At 37.9% G+C, this 23,858-nt stretch overlaps 1 protein-coding gene across 1 annotated transcript; it reads right to left on the bottom strand.

Annotated features, from left to right (window-relative positions):
- Nucleotides 1-16,814: 16,814 nt before the first annotated feature.
- On the bottom strand, nucleotides 16,815-19,809 carry LOC110881756. The gene is made up of 7 exons (XM_022129919.1): nucleotides 19,278-19,809; nucleotides 19,042-19,209; nucleotides 18,641-18,897; nucleotides 18,097-18,589; nucleotides 17,369-17,719; nucleotides 17,135-17,320; nucleotides 16,815-16,960 (listed from the first exon to the last, which is right to left on the bottom strand). The coding sequence occupies exons 1-7, from the start codon at nucleotides 19,807-19,809 to the stop codon at nucleotides 16,815-16,817; spliced, it is 2,133 nt and encodes a 710-aa protein (XP_021985611.1).
- Between the last annotated feature and the right edge of the window lie 4,049 nt (nucleotides 19,810-23,858).

The following is a 23,858-nucleotide window of genomic DNA, read 5'->3' as shown; positions in this document are numbered from 1 at the left end:
AAAATGCATTTCAGAAATCAAGCATTAGAAAAAAACATAAACGCGTGAATTTATATAATTTAGGTCAAATCATTTAAAACAAACAATTTACTAAAAAACATATACTAAAAAAATTTACTAAAACATAAACGATTTACTAAAAAAATCAATTTACTCTTTATAAGAAAAGTTAAAACTTTTTTAATAACAGAGTTTTGGGTCAAAATTGTATTTTAACGACTAAAACTTATTCAAAAAGTGTATACAGCCCCAACAAACAAAGATAACCAAAGATAAAAGATAACGAAGGGCCCCAACAAACAAAATATCTCCTACTAACTCACCTCAGTATCAACAAACCAATACAGAAGCCCATTCCTACATTGCCAGATAAAAGGCTTCTTGCAGCAATGTATTTTTTACCGAAGTCGCCATCAACATTCATCCAGTTTGCCTGTGTACCTTTTCCATGCCTTTTACATTTGGTTAACCAAAACAGACTCTACGGTTGCCATCATCCTGTAAGTCATGGCGTCTACAGTCGCTTTCTCTTCAATTAATTCACCTGCAAGAATATCCGTTATCCGATTAGCAAGTCGTCTGATCACAACACAGAAAGCATTTCATGAAGCTGCACTTGGTTCGACATGTCACATTCATGAAGGCCCATACTTAACTTGATCATAAAGTCGTGGTTTAAGAAAGCACAAGCTTCTTTAAGGCATTTAGGTCTCAAAATCCGAGCCATGAGGTTAGAGCTTAATGTCCGAACAATTTTTGGTGTTAAAATTACTACTAATCATGGTTTTAAAAAACGATTGAGGTGTGCGCCTCAAGGCGTGTCTCGAAGTGAAACACCCAAAAAACGATTCTGAGCGCCTCAGATGGTTTCTATTGTACGTGCGCCTCAGCACCTCTAAGGCGCTAAAAAGGTTGCGCCTCAAAACTCGTTATTAATAATTTACAATAACATAAGATTATAAGTTACTAATTTTTGAACATTAAAAGTAATATATTTTAAAATAAATACAAAGAAAGCTCTAGATGCACCTTATTAAACAGCCATTCTGTCCAAAAAGATACTTTACATAGAAGAGAAATAAGAATGAGACCAGGTATGTGGCGCGTATACTTTATCTGTAACCAAAAGGAGCAAAGACATACATCAAATCTGTTGTATTTTATATTCCAATTTATAAACAAATTTGATAAAAGAGAGATATGGCTGACCTTGGTGATTGAAGGGTTTTGATAACGGGCCAGGAACTCTTTTTATGTTGCTGGTCGAGCGGACTTGGTAGACCAAAACACTTTTGATAATAGTTTTTTTTTTGAAATAATTAGTGTGTTGAATATCATTACCAAACTATATTATTAGCATAGCCTAAACTTTTAATCATAGTTGTTAATAGCGAATAGCGACAAATAGCGACCGCTATTTTATAAAGAGCGATACTCTAGAAAAAGAATTTTGAAAACTTTTATATGTATATTACATCAAAATACCCTTGTGTGTGTGTGTATATATATATACTATTTTACATGTATATTTAACAAATACCTATAAATCCAGCTATTTTATAGCCATAATTAATTGCTATTTACGTCAAAAAAACTAACTTTCGCTATTCACGCTATTGGTCGCTATGTCCCAAATAGCGACACTTGGTTGCTTCGCTACATAGCGCGCTATAGCGGTCCCTATAGCCGCCATTGACAACTATGCTTTTAATAAATCAATATAAAAATCTGACATGTTTCCTTTGAACTTTTTTTTTACTCATTCAGCCCATTAGAAAAGAGGTCAAATCATCCCCTTTATAAACATACGGGTCGAAATTGCACCTCTGCTACAATTTTTAGACGCCACAGATTTAAAAAAAAATAGTGAATGTCATACTTGATGAGGTGGTTTCACAACAGAAGTCTTCCAAGTTCCAATTGCCATATTTCGCCCGAGTTCCACTCAATAAATGTCACTACAAAGGAATAGACTGCATGCTCAAATAATAATGTTTGGTTAAAAAAATGAACTAACATGTTTAACATAAAAGAAAATATAGTCAAGTTCAATCGGTAATATATAAGTCTCAAAGTTTAATGACCCATTTACTTTGGATGAATATGGAATGTGATTAACTTTGGATCAAACAGGTTGAGCTCGTTGATATTGATAAGTTTATCTATGCTAAGTTTTAATGCATACAACCTCCAAAACCGTTATATTTTAACAGTTTATATCATTATTGTAATGATATAGTTTTTGTAACCATAAATAACACATTCATTATTTGAATAAACAGACAAAAAAAGTGTTTGTAGTTACCTAACCAAGCCCAGCCCGACCCATTTCGACCCGCACTAAAAAACATATATACGTTTTGACCCGTTATTTGAAGAACTGATGTAACATGACATGAAATTTGATATCAAGAAAAAACAATTTGAATAGGAATATCTCCAACTGCCTTCAAGTATATACAACTCGGTATGCATATAAAACCTCATCTAAATAGTTTATTTATAGATCAATATTGATAAAAATATGACTAACTACATGACTATAGACTCATCCAATATAAAATCTCATCAAAAAGTGGAAGAAAATATCAAAAACCAATTACCAGACTGAAAATTTATCAACTTCTTACAACTGCAAACATCAAATGTTTGTAAAAAGCTACTTATCTCGTTTTATTTCACATCAAAATCATCAATCTTTCTTTGTTCAAGACACTCCTCAATTCTAAACAAAAATTTGAATTAGAAATAACATGAGGCCCAATCACGTTCAGATTTGATGACTATAGCTTAAGTGACTTAACAAATAATAATACCAACAGTAAGTGACTTATCTCGTTTTAATACCAACAGTAGATGAATCTTTAAACGGCTGCTGCCCCTCATCCTTGGTGCTAATAAAACACATCAAAAGTAGATGAAAGAAAACATACAATCTCATCAATATGCTACGATCGTTCAAGAATTTCATAATCTCAACAGAGTAACATAAACTTGAAACTGGATCGATTTGTGTGTTTACCTGATTCCGGCCATTCTCCAGCAAATCCGTGTATCCCTTGTTCAAACCCGTGGATCCCTTGTTCAAATCTGTGGATCCCTTGTTCAATACCAACAGTAGATGAATCTTTAAACGGCTGCTGCCCCTCATCCTTGGTGCTAATAATCACCAAAAAAAAGAATCTTTAAACATAAAACACATCAAAAGTAGATGAAAGAAAACATACAATTTCATCAATATGCTACGATCGTTCAAGAATTTCATAATCTCAACAGAGTAACATAAACTTGAAACTGGATCGATTTGTGTGTTTACCTGATTTCGGCCATTCTCCAGCAAATCCGTGGATCCCTTGTTCAAATCCGTGGATCCCTTGTTCAAATATGTGGATCCCTTGTTCAAATCTGCTCATCAAACGGATCTTGTGATAGATTCAAACGGATCTGGTGATAGATTTCATGAAACCCTAGATCGCCGAGAGAGAGAGAGAAGAGAGAGAGAAGAGAGAGAGAAGATCTGATGTTGTTTTGTGAGATGTGTGAGGAATGAGAGAGAAAGCAATTGGTGATCCGTGTGAAGTCAAATGGACGGTCCAGATGTAGATCCGTGTGAGAAAGTTAAAAAAATGGACGGCAGATGTAGATCCGTGTAAAGGGTAAATGGTTTTGTGTTTTCTTGTGCCTTAACAGTTGTACATTGTGCATTAAGTGTTTTTTCAACACCTTGTTGAATTACCATCTTGTCCTTCATATATGTTTATTAAAGTAGTATAGATATATATATATATATATATATAGGATTAGGTTCAAACGTGAACATTTTCTCCAGCGTGAACTGCGTGAACTTATCTGGGCCCTTGATTTTGTAGATGATAGATCTTAGATCAATGGCAGAATTGTAATTAAAGGTTAATTAAATTTAATTTAAATTTTAATCAAAAGGGTAAAATAGGGAACTTTCATATTAAAGATATGGAAACTAATTAAATTGTAATCCCCTAAAATCCCTATATCAATTTCAATATATTCTAACAAACACACACACACACCGCACACACACATATCCCCCAGACGACGGCAGCAGAGCCGGTGACAGCACGGCGGCCGGCCACCGTGGATGGTGGTCCGGCGAGAGCTTACACTGGATGGTGGTCCGGTGACGGCACAACGTGGGACGTGGATGGTAAGTCTTTGAATCATTTTCTTTTCCTTTTTTTCTTTTAGATCTTTCTAGATCCAAGCTTACACTGACGATCACCGGTTGCGCCGATCTTCCTCCGCCGCTAGCGGCGGTGACAGTTTAGGGCTTATGGATATGAATGGGTCTCCACCGCGTGAGGTTGACGATGATGTTCAGATCAAGGAAGAAGGATTGCCTGAAACCCTAGATTGCAAGCAGGTAATTTTTTTAATTTTGTTTTTCAGTTTTTTATTTTGTTGTTTTTGTTTTGTAATTTGGAGCCTGTGACGCCTGTCTTGATAGGTGAGGTTTGTACACGAAGCGTTCAAGAAATTGCAGCCCGGGATCCCGTTAAAGTGCCTGCATGGAAGGATGAAACAAGTGAAAAGAATGTTTATATTGCAACAGTTTATTGAACAAAGATCAGTTCTTTTTTCAACTGATGTGTCTTCAAGGGGCCAGGATTTCAACAAGGGGGTCGATTGGGTTGTTCAGGTGATCTACGGTTTTAATAGAAGTGATAAAATGGGTGGGTCGGATAATAGTCATAACGTGTTCATGTTGAAACATGTTGTTTTTTTGTGTATACGTCAAGGGACGAGAGGTCTGTTCGTGGACCCAAGGTAAACCTGTGACATTTAGGCGCTGTACACATGTGTATTCTGATTTTTGCTCTGGTTTTAAGGCGCTGTACACATGTGTATTCTGATTTTGCTATGTTTTTAAGGCGCTGTACACATGTGTATTCTGGCTTTGCTATGTTTTTAATGCGATGTACACATGTGTATAGCGTCTGTTTTTGTGATATCTCATTTTTTTGTGTATTGAAATGTGTAAAGTTGTTGATGTACACTTGTGAATTATGCAAAGTACTAATTGCTGAGTTTTTTGTGTTATTATAGGAGACGTCGTAAACGAGGAAAGTGGAGATGGAAGGTCGATAAGGATGATTCACGTATGAGGTCGATAAGGATGATTCACGTATGTTTGTTTGCTTGGTCGATAAGGATGACTCAGCATACAACGCGGCGAATAGTTGTAAAAGACTATGTCTTTTTTATTTTTCCGATTATGTTGCGTTTATTGTTTTCACGAAACTGGAACTTGTAATTGTATGTTTTTTTTAGTTTGGCAAACATTATGGAAATTATTATTTGCTTAATATAAAATAGTTTACAAGTTTTGTTTATATGTATGTATTATGTAGCTAATTACACATATGTACCATGCTGAGTACACATGTGTATTGTTCAATTCATATCAAAGTACACATGTGTATACCGTTGAAATCTGAAGGTTACGTGAATCTTAAAAATCATAATCCGAATTCTGGTGGTGAAATCTAAAAAATAAAAATGAAATAAAAGATAATATGGATAATGAATTTAAAATAGGAAAGATGTAACTTAATTCAATTATTAAAATAATGATTTAAATCTAATTTTTTATATAATTACAATCATACCCTTAACAACTAAAAAGGAAATCAATGGTCCGGAATAGTTCACGCAGTTCACGCATGGGATTAGGTTCACGCTGGAACCCTACCCTATATATATATGTATGTATTTTCTTTAAATGTTTGTCTTTTGTAAACATTTATATAATAACAAAGAGAAAGGTCGGTGATAATAAGACAAACACCTAACCTTTCTCTCATCTCTTAAATACCAGTTGCCACCTACCATTTTCTTCCATTTTCTTCCTTATCTATCTTCATCCCACCGAATTCATCATCATCATCATCATCATCCCAATTCACATACTCCAACAGCAATGGCTGCTATTTCCCCATGCCCTTTCACCTTCAACAATCGCAAACCTATTCTTCTGCCGCTGCTCCTCCTCCGCCGCCCGTGGTGGTTCCGTACCCCGCCCCGCCGCCCGTCTACTCTGTTCTCTCCACTTCCGTTCCCGGAGTCTACTTTCCCCAGTTCCAACAGGTACTTTCTGTCGATCACAGTTATTATTGTTTCATGTTTTAGGGTTAGGTTTAGGTTTATATTCAAGGAAATTAGGAATCGACGGTTCATTAAGAAAGTGTAGATAGTAGTTTTATTAGACTATAGCCTTAGTATAATGTAGTTTAGATCAATCTGAGCACATTTGTCACACCCTGGCTTTGCGGAAGCATGGGTTTATTTGGTGTGACTTCTTAATACCATAGCATAATCACAACAATGCTATATGAAAATTGTAGGACCGTTATTGACAGTCGAGTGAGTCAATCAGAGCTAGATACTACTGTTTATGCAGCGGAAATACACGAACAGCATGAATCAAAGTAGAAATTGAGTAGAAACAGAAGCAGATCACTTTAAACTGGTTTGCTCATTAATCTTTCACTAAAAAGTCGAGCAGCAGTTCGGCTACACAGTAAACATGCACGTACATAATGAGAAAACACTACCACTATATATAGGGTTGGGATTTCGCTCCAAATGACCATGTGTCATTTGGGGCGAAATCAAGACTTTACAAACCAAAATTTACATATCAACCCCTATACTATACATAATTAACACTTCTAGACCCTATACATGAACAACTAAGACTTAAGACGCAGGCTTTAGACATTCGTGCACCAACAAACTCCCCCTTGGATACAGCCGCAGTCTTCAGTCTTGGTCTTTAGGTCTTCACAGGGACTTGAACTTTTCTTCATGCTGCTTAGGCTTCTTCCTAAGCAAATTTCTCACTTTGTCATTCTCTTTCTTTCTTTTATTCTCTTCTTCAGCTTGAATGTTCATCCACTTTCCTCTTTTTTCTTCAAACTTTTGACGTTCACGTTCAGCTTTCCTTTTCATCTTCTCATCTAGCGACCACCAAGATGACTTCCATTTACTCTCAGAATTGATACCTTTCTGAAAGCAAAGAGTAGCAACACGTTGAAATTGCATGGCCTGTTCTTTATCTTCTACCTGATAGTGAATCTTGTTGATGAATAGACATTCAATATCCTTCGCAGAGCAGTTCACTAACCACATCGGGTCATACACATGCATCTCTCTTAATTCACTTCCTGCTCGGTGAGTAATGACAGCCTCAGTGGAAATGTAGCTATACACCCAGCCCAAGAATCCCTTATAGAAATCCTGCTCCATTGGTGGCACTGGGATAGTCTTCATTGTCTTCGGCTTTTTCACATTAAGTACCGTTTCTTCAATCCCTGTTTCAGGATCTACCCTCTGCACTCTTTTAGGATAATGCGGTTTCCAGTGACGAAACTTGAGGTAAGAAACCCCAGCTAATGATGTCACCGAGCGACACACTTCGATCTCATTGATAGTACTTCAACGGTCTTTTGAACTTCCTCTCGTGACTATCTTTAAACCATTTCTTCCTTTCTTCCTTTTCCATGTCTTTGGGAGTACCATCAAAGTTTTTATCTTTTAAGCTTTCAGCAACTTTTCTTCTCAACTCATCCCTGTTCTCTTCTGAAAAGAACTCCATCAGCGTAGGCAACTGAGAAGTGTCTTCACTAACACTTTCATCATCCATCTAATCTTCAACCTCGACTCTGTCATACATGTCAGCATCTTCAACATACTTATACTCGTATTCGGGCTGTTGGTTGATGTCGAAGGCATTCAATTCTTCCTCAAAATCGAACTTGAAATCAGGATTCACCATACGTGTCATTTCTTTAATCGTTTCCAATGTGTATGTATGAAAGTGTTCACCTTCTTCACGATAAGTATCCAATCTCAAAATTAACTTTTCAGCATGTTCAACATTCTGAGCATCACCAGACTCCCCTTTTCCTTCAGCTCCCCCTGATTCTTCATTCACAGAATCATTTAGAAAATCATCAACATTTCTTTCTTTGGAAGCCTCAGTTACTTTTACACCCATACCACCTTGAGCATCGTCATTGTCATTATCAGAACCATGACTGCTCGCAGAAAAGACTTTCTCATCATCGTCATCTTTCTCGTCATCCTCATCGTCATCATCCTCTTCATCATCATCACCAACTAGCTCTTCAAGAGGTGTTTCTTCCTCAAACAGACCAGATATAGCTGATATAGGTTCAGGATTCTCAACAACCATGGAAGGAACAATTGATCTTTCTGTCACAGCAGAACTACCTTCAACGCCTTTACCTTTATCTTTCATCTGTTCATCAATCTCGGCTTGGCGTTGTGCCCTGAGTTCTTCAACTTGAATCTCTTCAAACTTTTGTTCAACTGACGTTCCGAGCATACTTTCAACGACTTTGTTTAACATATAGAACTCATGCTCCCTAAATGCTTTCGCCGCTTCTAACTCTTTGTTTTTCATCTTAAAGTACTCGTTTTGTTCATCTCTTCGAGCTTTTTCTTCTTCAAGTTCAGCAACACGTACTTTCAAGATATCTATCTCTGATTGATCGGTGTCAATCTTCTTCAACAATTCTTTGTTATCAGTCTCCAGCCTCTTCACACGCATTTCAAGAATTCTTTCACGATCAGAAACTTTCTTCTTATCAGCAGCTAACTTCTTGTTTTCATCCAACACTTCATCCATATTCTTTTCAAGCTTCTTAACTTGTTCATCGTTGGCAAAGCCGAAATCTCCAATGTCTTCAAGATTATCATGAGGAATATGAAGACCTTTATGCCCAGCAGAACCAGGTGTTAGTTGCATTTGGGTGCGAGGTGGTGTTTGAAAGATTTCTTGCGATGTGAATAAGGTTTGTTGTGGTGGTGGTGAATTATGTAGTGGTGAAAGATGTATAGGTGATGGTTTTCTGGGTGGTGTTGGTTGTTTTGGTGGTGAAAGTTGTTGTGGAGGTGTAGGTTGCCATGGAGGTGATTGTTGTGGTGATTGAGGTGGTGTTGGATCATGTGGTGGTGTTGATGGTTTACTGGTTTCTTTGGAGGGTTTCATCTTTAGGACGATCTTCGGCTTTGAAATCTTTGGCGTAACTTTCCGGATCTTTAGAGATATAACTTTCTTTCTTGCCCCAGCTTTCTTTCGACCGCCTGAAGGAGATTGTGACTCAGAGACATGTTCTGGAGAAGGAACATAAGCATCATCATCATCCTTTTCCTGTCTCTTTCTCTTCCTCAATTGTTTCTCTTTTTCTATCGCATCTTGGATTCTTTTTAGACGTTTAGTTTCATCAACTATTTCATCATCCGAAGAACTCGAGGAACTTGTAGTGTCATTATCAACATCATCACCTTCAATATCATCAATAACCTTCTCTTTTCCAGCTTCGACATTAACCGCTTGCTCAGTTTCAACATTCACTGTTCGCTCAGTCTCTAAGACATCAACATTAAACATCATACTTTCATCAACATTATACGGATCTTCTTCCGCAGTTACAACAGGCTCATCTTCTTCAGGTTCATCAATCAATAACGTTTTCGCGGCTTTCTTTTGTTTCTTCTTCGGTTATGATGAAGACCCCTCACCCCCTTGAACTTTAGGAGTAACCTTTCTGCGTCTCCTCCTCGTTTCTTTGACAAACCAATCATTTCTTGTGTTTTTGAACTCCACAAGAGTTTTCAGCTCTTCAACATAGGCTGCCTCTTTCATTTCTTCTTCGTTTCTCCAGTTTTGATGATCAACTGGATCAGGATCAACGTAGTTTGCATCCTTTATGAATCCGAAGAATTCAGCACCAATCTTCGGTTCAAGGTGATTTGGGTGGTATCTTGCAAGCTGTTTGAGCGAATCGTTGCTCATATGTGACTGAACTAACAAGTCATTCTTTAAATTTCTATCAATCTCTGGATAAGCATGGTCGATTAACATCTGCACGAATCTAGGATACATCCAAGTCTTGCTCTTCGTAGTAATATTCTCGGCCATATAGTGAAAGACAATATGCGAGAAGTTGTACTTCTTGTTCAAAACCAAAGCAGTAACCATGTTCATCTGATAGTCACGCATTGTATCATAACTTCCCTTGGTATGGCTTAGTGACATCAAAATACAGTGAATAAGGAACTTGTAAGGTTTTTGAAATTTCGACTTCAAATAATTTCCAACATTCAATGCACCCTGATAACCCATCCTGAGCATGCAGCCTTTTACCATTCATTCTGGAAATCTTGTTGGCGACTCTGCATCGTCCGGAAAATTAATAACCTCACGAATAAGCGCCTCAGAGACAATTATCTTCTCATTTTTACCATGCACCTCCTGAAGAAATTACTTTGTTTTCATCATCATAACTTGCATTCTTCCAGAAACGGTCTATATGTGACCTGCACAATGGTCGTTGATCAGTCAAGGCCTTTTGAATAGGAATACGGCCCATAAACTCCAAAATACTACTGAACTTGGCCAATTCTGTGTTTTTCTGTACATCCAAATCACAACAGCTATTGTGAAGTGGATCAAAGATAACACTGGAACCCTGCACATCAAAATTACATATAGTAAGTCCACACTTAGAAAATTTTTGCACCAAAATAATTACAAGTGAAAACACTTGTCTACAGAAGCAAAATCAACATATTCACATTGAGCGAAATTACAAAGTACACTATGAGCGAAATCAGATAGACAAGTGTACTCAGAAGCGAAAACTCAACACATGCACTCAGGAGCGAAATCACATAATGACAGTTTGGGGTGAAATCACATTATCTGACATTAAAGCGAAACCAGACATCATGCCTATGAGCGAAATCACCTGACTTATTAGTTTTGGGGTGAAATCAAATTCAAACACTCAAAACTAGTTGGATGATGAAATTGACATGGTTAACTTGTTCATCTGTTAATTCTGATCACGGGGTCATATTTTAATTTCATTTTTGACCTCTCAAACACCCTAGATCTACGACTGTAACATCCATACATTGATAAACATGAAATTTGTTCAGAACTGACACAATCAACACAAAAGAGTATGATCTATACACTAAGACGACAACACATGTTTGATTTTATGATCAGATTTAACATATAAAACCCTAAAACTACGTTATGGTTCAACAGACATGCCAACAGTTCAAATAAAACAAGATATAGGTTAAATTGAGCCTAATACTACCTTGCCCATGATTGTATACTAAGAAAATAACAAGATCTGGTGGAAAATGGGCAGCAATTCGGTAGGAACACAAGGTTTTTAGGGTTTCGCTCACAGTCGCCGGATAGAGAACAAGTTGGGGCGGAATAGGATAAATGATGTTAAGAGCGAAATCAGATGGCTTTTATAGCCGGTCTGATTTCGCTCGTAATGACCAAAGGTTATCTCGAGCGAAATCAACTCTGAAGCTGGAAGCGAAATCATACTTTGGAGCAGCTTAGAGCGAAATCAGTTTCAAGTGTGCATTGGGGCGAAATCAGAACATCATTTTTCAAACTTTTATCTTTTTTACACTTTCCGATTGTTCACCGACACACCCAGTTAACCAAGTCCAAGTCAATGACCTTGGTCAACTGCTTGGTCTACCAAGTCCAAGTTAATGACCTTGGTTGACCGAATTATGAAGTACGCTGATGTTTAGATTTGAAAACAGTTCAAATTAATGAACTTTCGAACATTTTGAACTTTCAAACACTTTTCAAACTGTCAAACCAGTACCAATCACTGTTTAAGTATCTTCTGCTTACCCAGCCTTCATCAATCACAGACATGATCTGCACAAAGCTTTGATCGTCTGATTCCCAACATCGGTTGTCGAAAATAAGATGAGAGACTAAAATCTTTTTGGATTTTTAACAGAATAAACTGAAACTATGTACACACAATCTTTTTATGAGCGTGTTAGGGGATCATATCAGCTGCCGACTAGACACAAGCACCGTTAAGCTATAATTTCATACCAAGCTTTAAACAATATGCGTAGATTGCCGATATACTGATCCTCTTAATTTCTCATAAAATTTTCAATCTGTTCGGGATACAGAATTAGTTGTTTTAAGACTTAAACCTCTACATGTGTCCCACCTCAGTATATACTCCCGTATCCGGATCCCAGTATTCAGTCTCACAGGTGAGTATACCTAGATGATATCTGTAATAGGGTGAATTGCAAGGTCCGTGAGAGCTCAGGTCGATACTTCCGTATACGCAGAGAGATGACGGCTTCGACTTTACGGTGGGTCCCCTTTAGAGGATCTTTTGATTACAACAGCACATGATTAACATTTTTCAATGTGTCATCATTTTTTATGCTGAGGGGAGGCTTTACAAGTAAAGCATATGCATAAAGTATTATCCGGGGACTAGGTCAGTATTTCCATGCAGCAGAAGTCCCGGGATAATACCCCAGATATCACTAAGTATAAAGACCTAGTATCTCAGAATATGGGACCTTTCAAACAAGATTTCGGGGTTACCCATATATCCTGGAGGTGTTCCCTACGTAAACGCAACTAAATTTTAGGTTTATATCCCAAACTGATCTACTGATTTTGCAAAAACCTATCGGCACATCTTTAGCGAGACTGTTTAATTGCATTTTAAACATTACAATTCTTTAGCGTACTGTGTCCGTCTAGCTGATGTACTATCATTTCCCCTATTCTACACAAACTCATTTTGAAGTTTTCTAATGTTTTTGGATTTTTGAATTTTATCATGTTTTTGTATTTTTCTGCGAATTTCTCCCCCTAAAAAGAAAAACATATTTTTGTGTTTTTGTTTTTATCGAAAAGCAGAAAATAAACTGTACAAACAAAATTGACAACACGACATGGTTCACGTCAGATCGCCGCCCAACTCGGCTTCACATTCTATTACCCTCCCAGATTGCAGATTTTTCATCCCGTTTAATTTCAAAAGATAATAAAATCTCATTTTATCAAAGGGTTTTGTGTAAAAATCGGCTTTCTGATCATCAGTGTGCAAGTGTTCAATCCGAATTAACTTTTTCTCGTGACAATCACGGATAAAGTGGTGACGGATTTCAATATGTTTCGTTTTAGAATGGTGAACCGGATTTTTAGTGATATTAATAGCTGCTTCATTGTCCACATAGATCGGAGTATCCAAGAACTGCAAACCGAAGTCGCGCATCTGCTTTTGGATCCAAAGGATCTGCGAGCAACAGCTGGAGGCTGAAACGTATTCAGCCTCGCATGTAGAGAGCGCCACTGCGGTTTGTTTCTTACACTGCCAGGTGACGAGCCGAGTTCCGAAGAACTGACACCCAGCAGTGGTGGACTTTGCGTTTTGCTTGCAGCTTCCAAAGTCAGAATCAGCGAAACCAGATATAGTAAAGTCACCTGATCGAGGATACCACAAGCCGATGCTTGGGCAGCCTTTCAAATACCGTAAGATATGTTTCACAATGGTCAGGTGTGACTGCTTTGGATTCGACTGATATCTGGCACAAAGGCATGTCGGGTACATGATATCTGGACGGGAAGCCGTGAGATACATCAGAGATCCAATGATTGATCGGTACAGTGTCTCGTCCATTTTCACTCCATTTTCATCTGGACAAATCCCGTGGTTCTGTGCAAGGGGGGTTGATGCAGGACTGCATTCTTTCATATCAAACATGTCAAGCACGTCCTTCACATACTTTGTTTGGTGAATGAAGATTCCATCGGGCATTTGCTCCACCTACAACCCGAGGAAGAACTTCATCTCCCCCATTGAACTCATCTCAAACTTTTTCTTCATCACTTTCTCAAATTCTTTACACAGGTCGTTGTTGGTGGAACCGAAAATGATATCGTCAACATAAATCTGCACGATCAACAAGTGTCCTACCTCTTCCCTGGTGAACAACGTGCAATCTACTGTCCCTCTTGTGAACCCGTTGGCCAACAAGTATTGGGAAAGCGTCTCGTACCAGGCTCTCGGGGCCTGGTGAAGTTCGTAAAGCGCTTTGTCCAGTAGATACACCTAGCTTTTGTGCAGTGGGTCTGTGAACCCCAGCGGTTGCCCCACATACACTTCCTCTATGATTTTTCCGTAAAGGAAGGCAGATTTGACGTCCAGCTGGTACACTTTAAAATCTTTCCATGACGCGAAAGCTAGAAAGATCCGAATTGCCTCGAGTCTGGCAACCGGCGCGTAGACTTCATCGTAGTCTATGCCTTCTTGTTGACTAAAACTTTGTACCACTAGTCGCGCTTTGTTTCTCACCACGACACCTCTGTCATCACGTTTGCACTTAAAAACCCACTTTGTTTTGATTAACTTCTGATTTTCAGGCAGATCAACGAGTCCCCAGACACCTAGCTTTTCAAATTGTTGCAGCTCCTCCTAGATCACATTAACCCAGCTATCCTCAGTCAACGCCTCTTTGTAAGTTCTGGGCTCGATCTGCGAAATAAAACACTTTAATGAGACTTCTTTTTGCACATCAGCAATAGAAGAATAGAAACATGTAAGAGCTTGGTTTATTTGATCTCGGGTTTTGACACCACTTTGCAGGTCCTCAATTATCTGCTCTGACGGATGATAAGACAACGTCCGAGGCATAGCATTGTCAGGCACATTCACTTCCGATTCCAAGCTCGATATGTCAAGATCAACAGTTTGATCCTCAGCTTCCGTTGGATCCTCGTCAAAAGTCGGAGCGGGTTCCGCTTCTGAGTCGTCAGATTCGTCAAAAGATGGAGCTGGTTGCTCTGGTGGTTCGTGAGCTGTTCCACTTGGTCCAGCTTCATCATCGTGAGTACCCCCGGTGGGTTGAGAAACTTCTAGCGGTCTAGACACTGGCTCCTGTGACATGTATTGTTGGTACTGGTACAGAAGAGCTAGTTCCTCATCACTCGGCTGAACCGGTAGTTGAAACGACTCCCAGAGCCTATCGTAATCGAACATGAATCTTTGTCCGGGAAGCTGTGGTGATGGAGTATGCTTCTGACAATCCACATGCTGGACTTGAATCACTTTCCCCAGGCATGGTACGGACACCCTCTTTAGTGGGCTAGCGTAACCTATAAAGAAACCCTCATTAGATTTAGCGCCAAATTTACCGTTTTCATCAATAAACGTGCAAGGAGACCCAAATGGCTCCAGAAATTCAAGATTTGGCTTATATCGGTGCAGCAGCTCAAAGCATGTCTTTTTGTACTTTTTGACAGTGAGTACTCGATTCAACGTCTAGCAGGCTGCAGATACTGCTTCGCTCCAGAAAAAGATTGGTAGTTTGGAATAGGCTAACATTGTACGAGCTGTCTCTATCAGGGTCCGATTCTTTCGTTCAGCAACGCCGTTCTGTTGTGGTCTGTACGGCGCACTGAATTCATGAAGAATTCCCTTCTCATTGCAAAACTCGTACATCTTGTTGTTTTGAATTCCGTTCCGTTGTCACTACGAATCCTCCGGATTGGCAGCTTATACACCGTTTCCATCTTCTTGAATAGCACCATCAACGACTCAAAAGTTTGATCTTTTCTTTCTAAGCACACGAGCCACGAGAATCTCGTAAAGTCATCAGTCACCACCAGGCAATACAAGTCTCCGCTGATGCTCTTTACTTTGACAGGCCCGAAGAGATCCATGTGTAATCTCTCAAGAGGTAACCTGATTGAATTGAGGATCTTCGGTGGGTGTGACTTCCGAGTCTGCTTCCCCTTTTTACACGCTACACAATCATCATTCAAGTGAAAATTCTTCAGATTTACACCATCAACCAAATCATTGTGTACTAAAAAGTTCATTTTACGCACATGAATGTGGCCCATCTTACGATGCCACATTATCGACTCTTTTTCCGTCGCTTTAGACTTTGATACAAAACATTGTTTCTGATGAGTTGTTGGTGTTGCGACGCTCATATCAAGTATATAAAGGTCGTTTTCCCACGGAGCGCGCAACAACACCATCTCATCAGGGATTTTAAACCATGGTTTCAAAACCACACATTCTGTTTTTGTAAAATGTACACTAAAAGCTTTATCACAAATTTGCGAGATACTGAGTAAATTTTCTAATTCTACTATGTAGTTCACTTTGTTGAACGAAATCACGCCATTTGTCAACGTTCCTTGACCAACGATTCTCCTGTCTTGATTCCCGGCAAAACCCACATAGCTTCCGTTTATTGATTTGACATCATAGAGATGAGCTAGCGTCCCAGTCATATGCCTTGAAGCACCACTATCCATAATCCACTTTGACAGTATAGACTTGGGCAGCCCCTGCAAACATCAAATCAGCTTATTCAAACAATGAAGCCCATGATTTCTTAACCTCAGACACACTTCCGAACACTACATCACATTTCTCATCTGTTTTCTGAAAGTTAAATGTGACATTAGGAACCTCTTCTTTCACAATTGATTTTACTTTATCGATTATCGGGGGAAACTCAGCAAGAAATTTATCAATTTCATTTTCAAATTCAACAACGTCATCTTTAAAAATATTTGATTCAATTTTCAAAGCATTCTCCATCTTTTTGACCTCAACAGATGGTTTCGACTTCGCGACCCAAGATTGGTTTTCGAAAATTTTTGTTTTAGGGTAAATTTTTGAAGTCTTGCGAGACTTAGAGGATTCGCCAACCTCGAAAGTCGATTTCGGCTTATCCTCCGACTTCAAAGATTCACCTCTCTTTAAAATGCGAATCGGAGAAACCATCGGCTTTTTACCTTTTGTATCAATCGGTGATTTTGGTCGAGGTTTCTAAACGATTGGTTTTTGAACAGTTGGTTTCTGAACAATTTGTTTCTGAACACTTGGTTTTTGAACAATTTGTTTTTGAACACTTGGTTTTTAAACAATTGGTTTTACAACAACAGGTTTCTCAATCACTTTCTTGCACTGTTTTGCCATGTGCTCGATTTCACTGCAGCGATAACAAACCCTTTTGTCATATTCGACAAACGTTGATTTGACTGTCTCCTCTTTCAACTTTTTCACTGCATTGAAATTGTCCACAACCTTTTGACTAAAAATATAGTCCTTTTCATCATCAACACTCGGACCAACGACAAAAATATCGTTCATTTTCTCTTTCGGCTTAACCACCTGCTTAGCCGTTTTCTTCTCAAAACCGATTCCTTTGTTTTTAAAATTGTTTTTCTTGTTATTACCTTTACCATCCCCTTCTTTCTTTCCCGAACTTGTAGGACGTGATGTAACAAACGACTTTTTAGGTTTTGAAAAGAATTCATTGTTATTAACCTCATTAATATTCATTTCAACCAATTTAAACACCTTTTCAACATTCTCAATCTTCACATTCTGAAGAGGATACGCGAAATCGGAATAAAGTTTGTCTGTTCCAATCATAGTGTATACCACCATAATCGGATCATCATTCGCACTCTTTTCCGATTTCGGTATGAACCGATCTAAGAAATTCCCCTCATCTTCAGAATCACTAACAACCTTTTCAGATTGAGATTTTTCAGATGTATCACTCTCCTCATCTAACACCTGATCGACAACTGTTTTGATAACCTGTGATTCGTTGTCGGTGTCGGATGCAGAGAATGTGACATCGATGTTTTCAGGTAAATTATCCTCAATCGATCTCAACTTGAGATTCAAAGCAGCTTCCACCCCATCTGGATATTTCTGTTTATAGTGATTCCAAATTGGGGGTGGAACGCTCTTAAAGACTGGTGCAGCATGTGGCTGCTGTGGGACAATTTGTTCAAGAACGTACGATGAAGCTACATAACTCATCAACTTTTTATCAATCCGATGGTTTCAATTTTAGCCAATTCAAGTTCTTTCTTAAGTGATGCGATCGTGTCTAAATGAAAATTGACCTCAATTTGTTTATCAAACAGTGTTGCTTTAGCCAATTTTGTTGCTTTATCGTTTTCAACACTTTCTTTTTGGATGATTTTGATTGACCTGGCAAGAGTATCATACGCCTCTTTAACTTGGCCAAGGTCAAATTTAATCATATCAGCATGGTGTTTCAATTCCTGATACTTAGTGTCTTTTTCAAGACACTCCATGCACGGTTCTAAACACTGTTGGCATGGTGTTTCAGGGACTGAAACAACTTTTTCCACAATCTGTTCAACACAATCAATTTTACCGACATTGTCTAACTCAGACTCAGACATTTTGACAGATTTGATCTCCTGAACTCCAGATTTCTGATCAGACTCCTTTTCGACCGACACAGTACTGACAAACTCTGACTTCTCGAGTTCTGAGTCTACCTCTCTCAGCTTTCCCATTAGATCTTTATCAGCTATGTCCTTTAATGCCTCTCCAGTCAGCTCTTTCGACACGTCGATCAATTCTTCAACGACTTCTTTATTGTCTTCAAATCTTGGGCATGATCCGGTCTTTGGTTCTTCGAAATAACCTGCAAAAGATTCAAAAATTTTAGGAGGCATTATCGATTTCATTGAACTTGCCAATACTTCCTGCTCTGACTGGTAGTAATACACTTCAGCAGCTATTTCTTCAATATCGACCACATTTTCAACAGAAACCTCTTCAGCAACCACAGAAACATCTTCAGTAACTATCTCTGGCTCAGACACCATCTCAGATATTTCAACTACTTCTGCCATCATGGCCTGCCCATCGTTTCCGGGAATATATTTATCCCAGCTGAAACCTTCAGCTACCTTTTCATCGTCTTGATTCACGATCAACGCCTTTTCAGGTTTGTTCTCGATCTGCGGCCTCTGAACAGCTGGCTGTTGGTTTGGTCGGTGATAGATCGCTTGCCTGTAATAGTCGTTTGTGAACGGGTTTTGATGATTGTTCACTTCACGGTCAGGGCATTCTCTTTTGAAGTGACCACGTTCTTTACATTTAAAGCACGTAACTTTCGACTTGTCGAACCCTAACTTTTGATCGGGACCTGAAAGACTGTTCCGGCCTGTGATTTCCATAAAATGTTGAGCCCTTCGAACCAAACTTGCCATGCACCACTTGATATCAATCAATTCAAGCTCTTCGGGATCGATTTGGTCGTAATCCTCTTTCGTCATGTCAGGATTACCGATCCTCCCTGCCACCAAACCTTCATAAGCCTCAAGAACGGAAGCAAGTAGTGCAATATGTTGTTTTGCTTCTGTTTCAGTAATCTCGTTTCCATTCTTGATATTTACCGCAATATTGCACTGCACCCCAGAAACATATGCCTGATTATTAGAACTTGTAGAGCTTTGAGGTGAAGGCTTTTCCTGAGCTTTGACATTTGGTTCAAATTCATGAATGGTGAAGAATTGCTTGATTGAGGAGTGTTTGAGGAAGCACTTGAGGTATTGTCAGCAATAAACCCCGTCTGTATCTTTGGACTTTGAAGAGTTGCAACTGGAGTGTTGCCTTTGTAATACAGAGATACATCTTGCTGCACACTCGCTGAGTTCATCTTCTTGATTTTCAGCAATTCCAGCTCATGGGCTTCGATCTTCTCGATGAATGAGCTGAGGTTTAGATTCACAAAGTCAGAATTATTCTTCAGCATCATTAAGTAAGTGCCCCATTCATCATACGGTAGTGCATCACACATCTTATCAATCCATTCTTCATTCGTCTTAGTAATCTCCAACCGTTTCATTTCTACCAGAATATGACAGTATCGTTCAATTAACTGCTTTGTCGTTTCACCTTTAATCCCGGTAAAAATGTCAAATTCTTTCTTGATTAATGCTTTCTTACTTTTAATCATCGATACACGGCCTTGGAACTTCAGTTTTAAAGCTTGCCACATCGACTGAGAATTGTCATCATGTTGCAGTAAAACCAGAATGTCTTCTTTGATGGCCTGTTGCAGAATGCTGACCATCTTCTTCTCAGCCTTGAACTCAATCTATTCAGTTTCGGTTAAGCTCCCGATACCCTTTTCCAAGCCCAATCCGTCAACCGGTGGTACATACTTCTTCTCTATTTTCATCCAACATTCGAAGTGGTTGGCTTGGACCCAGTTTTTGAAACGACCTGACCATCCGGCATATTCTTCCAAACTCATAAGCTTCGGTGGCTTTTGCATCGTACCTAGCTCATTCTCCATGTTAACATTCTGAACTATACTCGCCGGACTTTGCGTAGCCGTCATGCCGCTTCCCGCAAACAAATTGTAAAAATCTTGATGTTCCATTCTAAGTGACAAATTTCAAAAATGTTTAACTTTTTGACAAACAGTTTACTTTTATCGAAAAACTTTTAACACAGACTGAGTTTCCAACACTCTATCACGTACGAAATGGACTTAACGCTCAAACTATGATTTTTACACAAAAAATGACTTTTCAGGCGAAATCAGACTATAAGAGTGGTTTGGAGCGAAATCAACCTATGCTCTGTGGAGCGAAATCAGAAAATGAACCTTAGGAGCGAATTCAAAGTATCACTTTAAGAGCGAAATCAGAAAATAACCTTCGAGCGAAATTACCCTCAGGAGCGAAATCAGTGATACACTTGGAGCGAAACCTCAATATAAGAGCGAAATCTCTGATTTCGCTTCTACTACTTGGAGCGAAATTAGAACTTATGTAATGAACACTTGATTTCGCTTGAAATTACGAGCGAAATCACTCAAGTAAACTTTCGAGCGAAATCAGGTTACGATCCATTTTTGATCAGTTTTAAGCTGTATTTTATTCTAAAATTCTCAAGGGTTTATTAATAGACAGTTTTACACTATATGTCCAAATTTCAGTCCATTTTGTCCGTTGGAAAGTCCAGAAACTCAAAATGTGCAAGAAAAATGCTTTGATTCTGGTATCCTAGCTCTTAACTGGCTCTGATACCAATTGTAGGACCGTTATTGACAGTCGAGTGAGTCAATCAGAGCTAGATACTACTGTTTATGCAGCGGAAATACACAAACAGCATGAATCAAAGTAGAAATTGAGTAGAAACAGAAGCAGATCACTTTAAACTGGTTTTCTCATTAATCTTTCACTAAAAAATCGAGCAGCAGTTCGGCTACACAGTAAACATGCATGTACATAATGAGAAAACACTACCACTATATATAGGGTTGGGATTTCGCTCCAAATGACCATGTGTCATTTGGGGGGAAATCAAGACTTTACAAACCAAAATTTACATATCAACCCCTATACTATACATAATTAACACTTCTAGACCCTATACATGAACAACTAAGACTTAAGACGCAGGCTTTAGACATTCGTGCACCAACAAAAATAAAACCATGATGTTCATCCATTAATTCAAGTTTAAAAAGTAAAACACGACAACATTGTTTTCAAAAGTCGACACATGCAACAGATTGCAACATGACATAATAAAAATCTTGTTCATACGACACAACCATAAGACATGAATTAAAAACACAGTTTAAGACTTGTGACTCGTCCAGGCAAAAGTCACAATCCTTAAACTCGGATGACATCATTCCTCCTACGCAGCTTGATGACATAGCATACCTTGCCAGATCCCTAATTTCCTGAAATACATGTAATTTTGAAAAATTAACAAAAAGTTGAGCGAGTCCATGTAAAAGTGAGTATGTTTATAAATCGTTGGAGTACGTCCCAAAGTATAAATGTTCCTGGTATGTAGCAATTAAGGAAAAAGAGATCACCACTGGGTTACAAAGCCTCTGGTATGTGTGAAGTGATGCAGGAAAACTCAAACCTAGTAAATTTGTACCGGGCCTCGGCTGTAAGACACAGTCACCTCTATGGGCCTCCCCGGCCTCACGGGCGTGGGCTCGCTACACCCAAATAGATCTATCACTCTTGTGTCCCTCGGTCCTAACTACGAGGATTAATGGCTTTAAGTATTGTACCCACCACTCACATGATCTGTACATCTTAACCCTCCTTAAGCTAACCATACTATGTATAAAAATGTTCTAAATAATTGCAACATGTATTTCACCCCCGAAGTTATAAAACTGAAAACAGTTAAGAGAAAAGGGGGACATGAACTCACAGAAGTGCGTCTCGAAATAGTCGATCCCAAATCAACCTGCTGCGTGACGACCTACACGTACTAACTTCTATTAGACGGACGACCGTGCCTTGGCTTAAGGTTTAACGTTTTTGGGAAATAGTTAGACAACTATTTCGTATTTGCATTCCTTAATTATTTAATAAGTATATTCCTTCCCAAGGATGGGGGTATTAATACATGTGTGTTTTATAATTCCGAAAATATATTTTTAGGTCTCACTTGAAAAATATATTTTAATTACTTTGTTTAAAATGATTTAAATTTCCAAAATATATATATTTTTCCCAAAAATATTATATTTTATTCCTTAAGTTTTTCCCAAAATAATATTTCACCAAAAATATTCTAATAAGAGTATTTTTCCGAAAAATACCTAAGTTACATTTTTAAAGTTTGCGTTGTATTACGATACTTGTATAACTTAAATATTTATTTTGTGAGAGCGTTGATATTATTTTGGAGGTCGTAATTTCATGATATTTCAAGTAATATTATTTTTACCCTAAAATAATATATCTAGTTCACCAAATAATTACATAGTCACATAAGCGTTTTACTATAAAATATATATATTCTAAATATATATTTAACAAGTTTTATTTACGAAAATACACCTTCGGTACTTGGTTATTTTTGTAATAAAAATCATGGCGAAGTTTATATTTGAAAAACAAGTTAAAAATAGATTTGTAAATATTTGATAGAAAAATATTTCTAAGTGTTATATTTCTGGAAAAATTTCGCCAGAGTTTCCTCTGTAACTCTAGAGGTGTCCATGCTTTTAGCATATCATTTTGTTTTTGTAAAATCAATCAACCAATTTACCAATCAACAATATACAATATTTATTCATCAAATCTTGACAAAAATAAGACTAAACCATAACTCATGAACTTGAAGGTTTTGTAAAAATATGTAGTAAATCACCATCACATTTAGTGGGTCTTGTTATCCTTAAAAATATGATTAGTTTCTTGTAAACTTCATTTTAAAGAACTTGAAGTTTCACAACTTCTAGTCAAGATTTACAAAAATATTTCTTTATGAAATTTCATTGTTACACAAGTGTTTACACACTTGTTTAGTTACTATAAATGCTTCTTGTTCATAAAATATCCGGGTTTTAACAAAACTAGTATTTTCCGCTTGGTTCTTCCGAAAAACCACTTGTAGATCTTTAGATCCACAAGTTTACAACTTCATTTTACAAGAAAAATTATGTTTATTCAAGTTTCAAGTTCATGGTGGATGGTTTCATCATCTTTCACATTTCTAACACTAACATACAACTAGTTCATGTTCTTGAACATGATCTAGTATGTCTAGATGATGATCCATCCCACTTTTAGTAGCAAACAACATCAAATATTCACAACTATACAAGATTCACATGATTTACCCTCATATCTTTTCTTTATCCACCTTATTCATCTTATGTTCAAGACTTTAAGTTATGTTCATTAGTGTTTCTTAATTTTTAACCATTAAATCAACTATTAACCACCATAAACAAGATCGAGATGATGATTAGAAGCACTTACTACTAGCACAAGGCTAGGGAAGAAACAAGATGTAAATGTGGTGGATAAAAGAAATCTAGAGCGGTTCTTGAACTTTCGAGAGCACCGAGCTTGTTTGTATGTCACCTTGCTCCTTTGGATGTATGAGAAATGATTGAACAAAGTTTGGAAGTGGTGGTGGTGTGGTGGAATGGTAAAGTCTAGTTAGTATGTTAAGTGTTGGGGTGTAATGGTTAAGTTAGGATCTAGTTGAAATCAAATGGTTTAGTTAGTATGTTAAGTGTTGTTAACTAATATAAAGGGTGTTAGGGTGTTCGGGGACCCTAACTAGCTCAGAAAAGTAAAAACAATGTTTTTGGCAATATTTTAATGTTTTGGGTAAAGTCCA

Source organism: Helianthus annuus, chromosome 10 (genome assembly GCF_002127325.2).
Source record: "Helianthus annuus cultivar XRQ/B chromosome 10, HanXRQr2.0-SUNRISE, whole genome shotgun sequence".
Taxonomy (NCBI): Eukaryota; Viridiplantae; Streptophyta; class Magnoliopsida; order Asterales; family Asteraceae; genus Helianthus; species Helianthus annuus.
This window is presented reverse-complemented; position numbering and strand designations above follow the sequence as displayed.

Coding starts and splice junctions, on each gene's coding strand:
- LOC110881756 (XM_022129919.1), bottom strand. CDS start 19,809: ATGGTCAGCATTCTGCAACAGGCCATCAAAGAAGACATTCTGGTTTTA. Junction 18,590..18,640: donor TGAATCAAGACGATGAAAAG/GTAGCTGAAGGT, acceptor AACGATGGGCAG/GCCATGATGGCAGAAGTAGT. Junction 17,720..18,096: donor GTCTGAGTTAGACAATGTCG/GTAAAATTGATT, acceptor TGAGTTATGTAG/CTTCATCGTACGTTCTTGAA.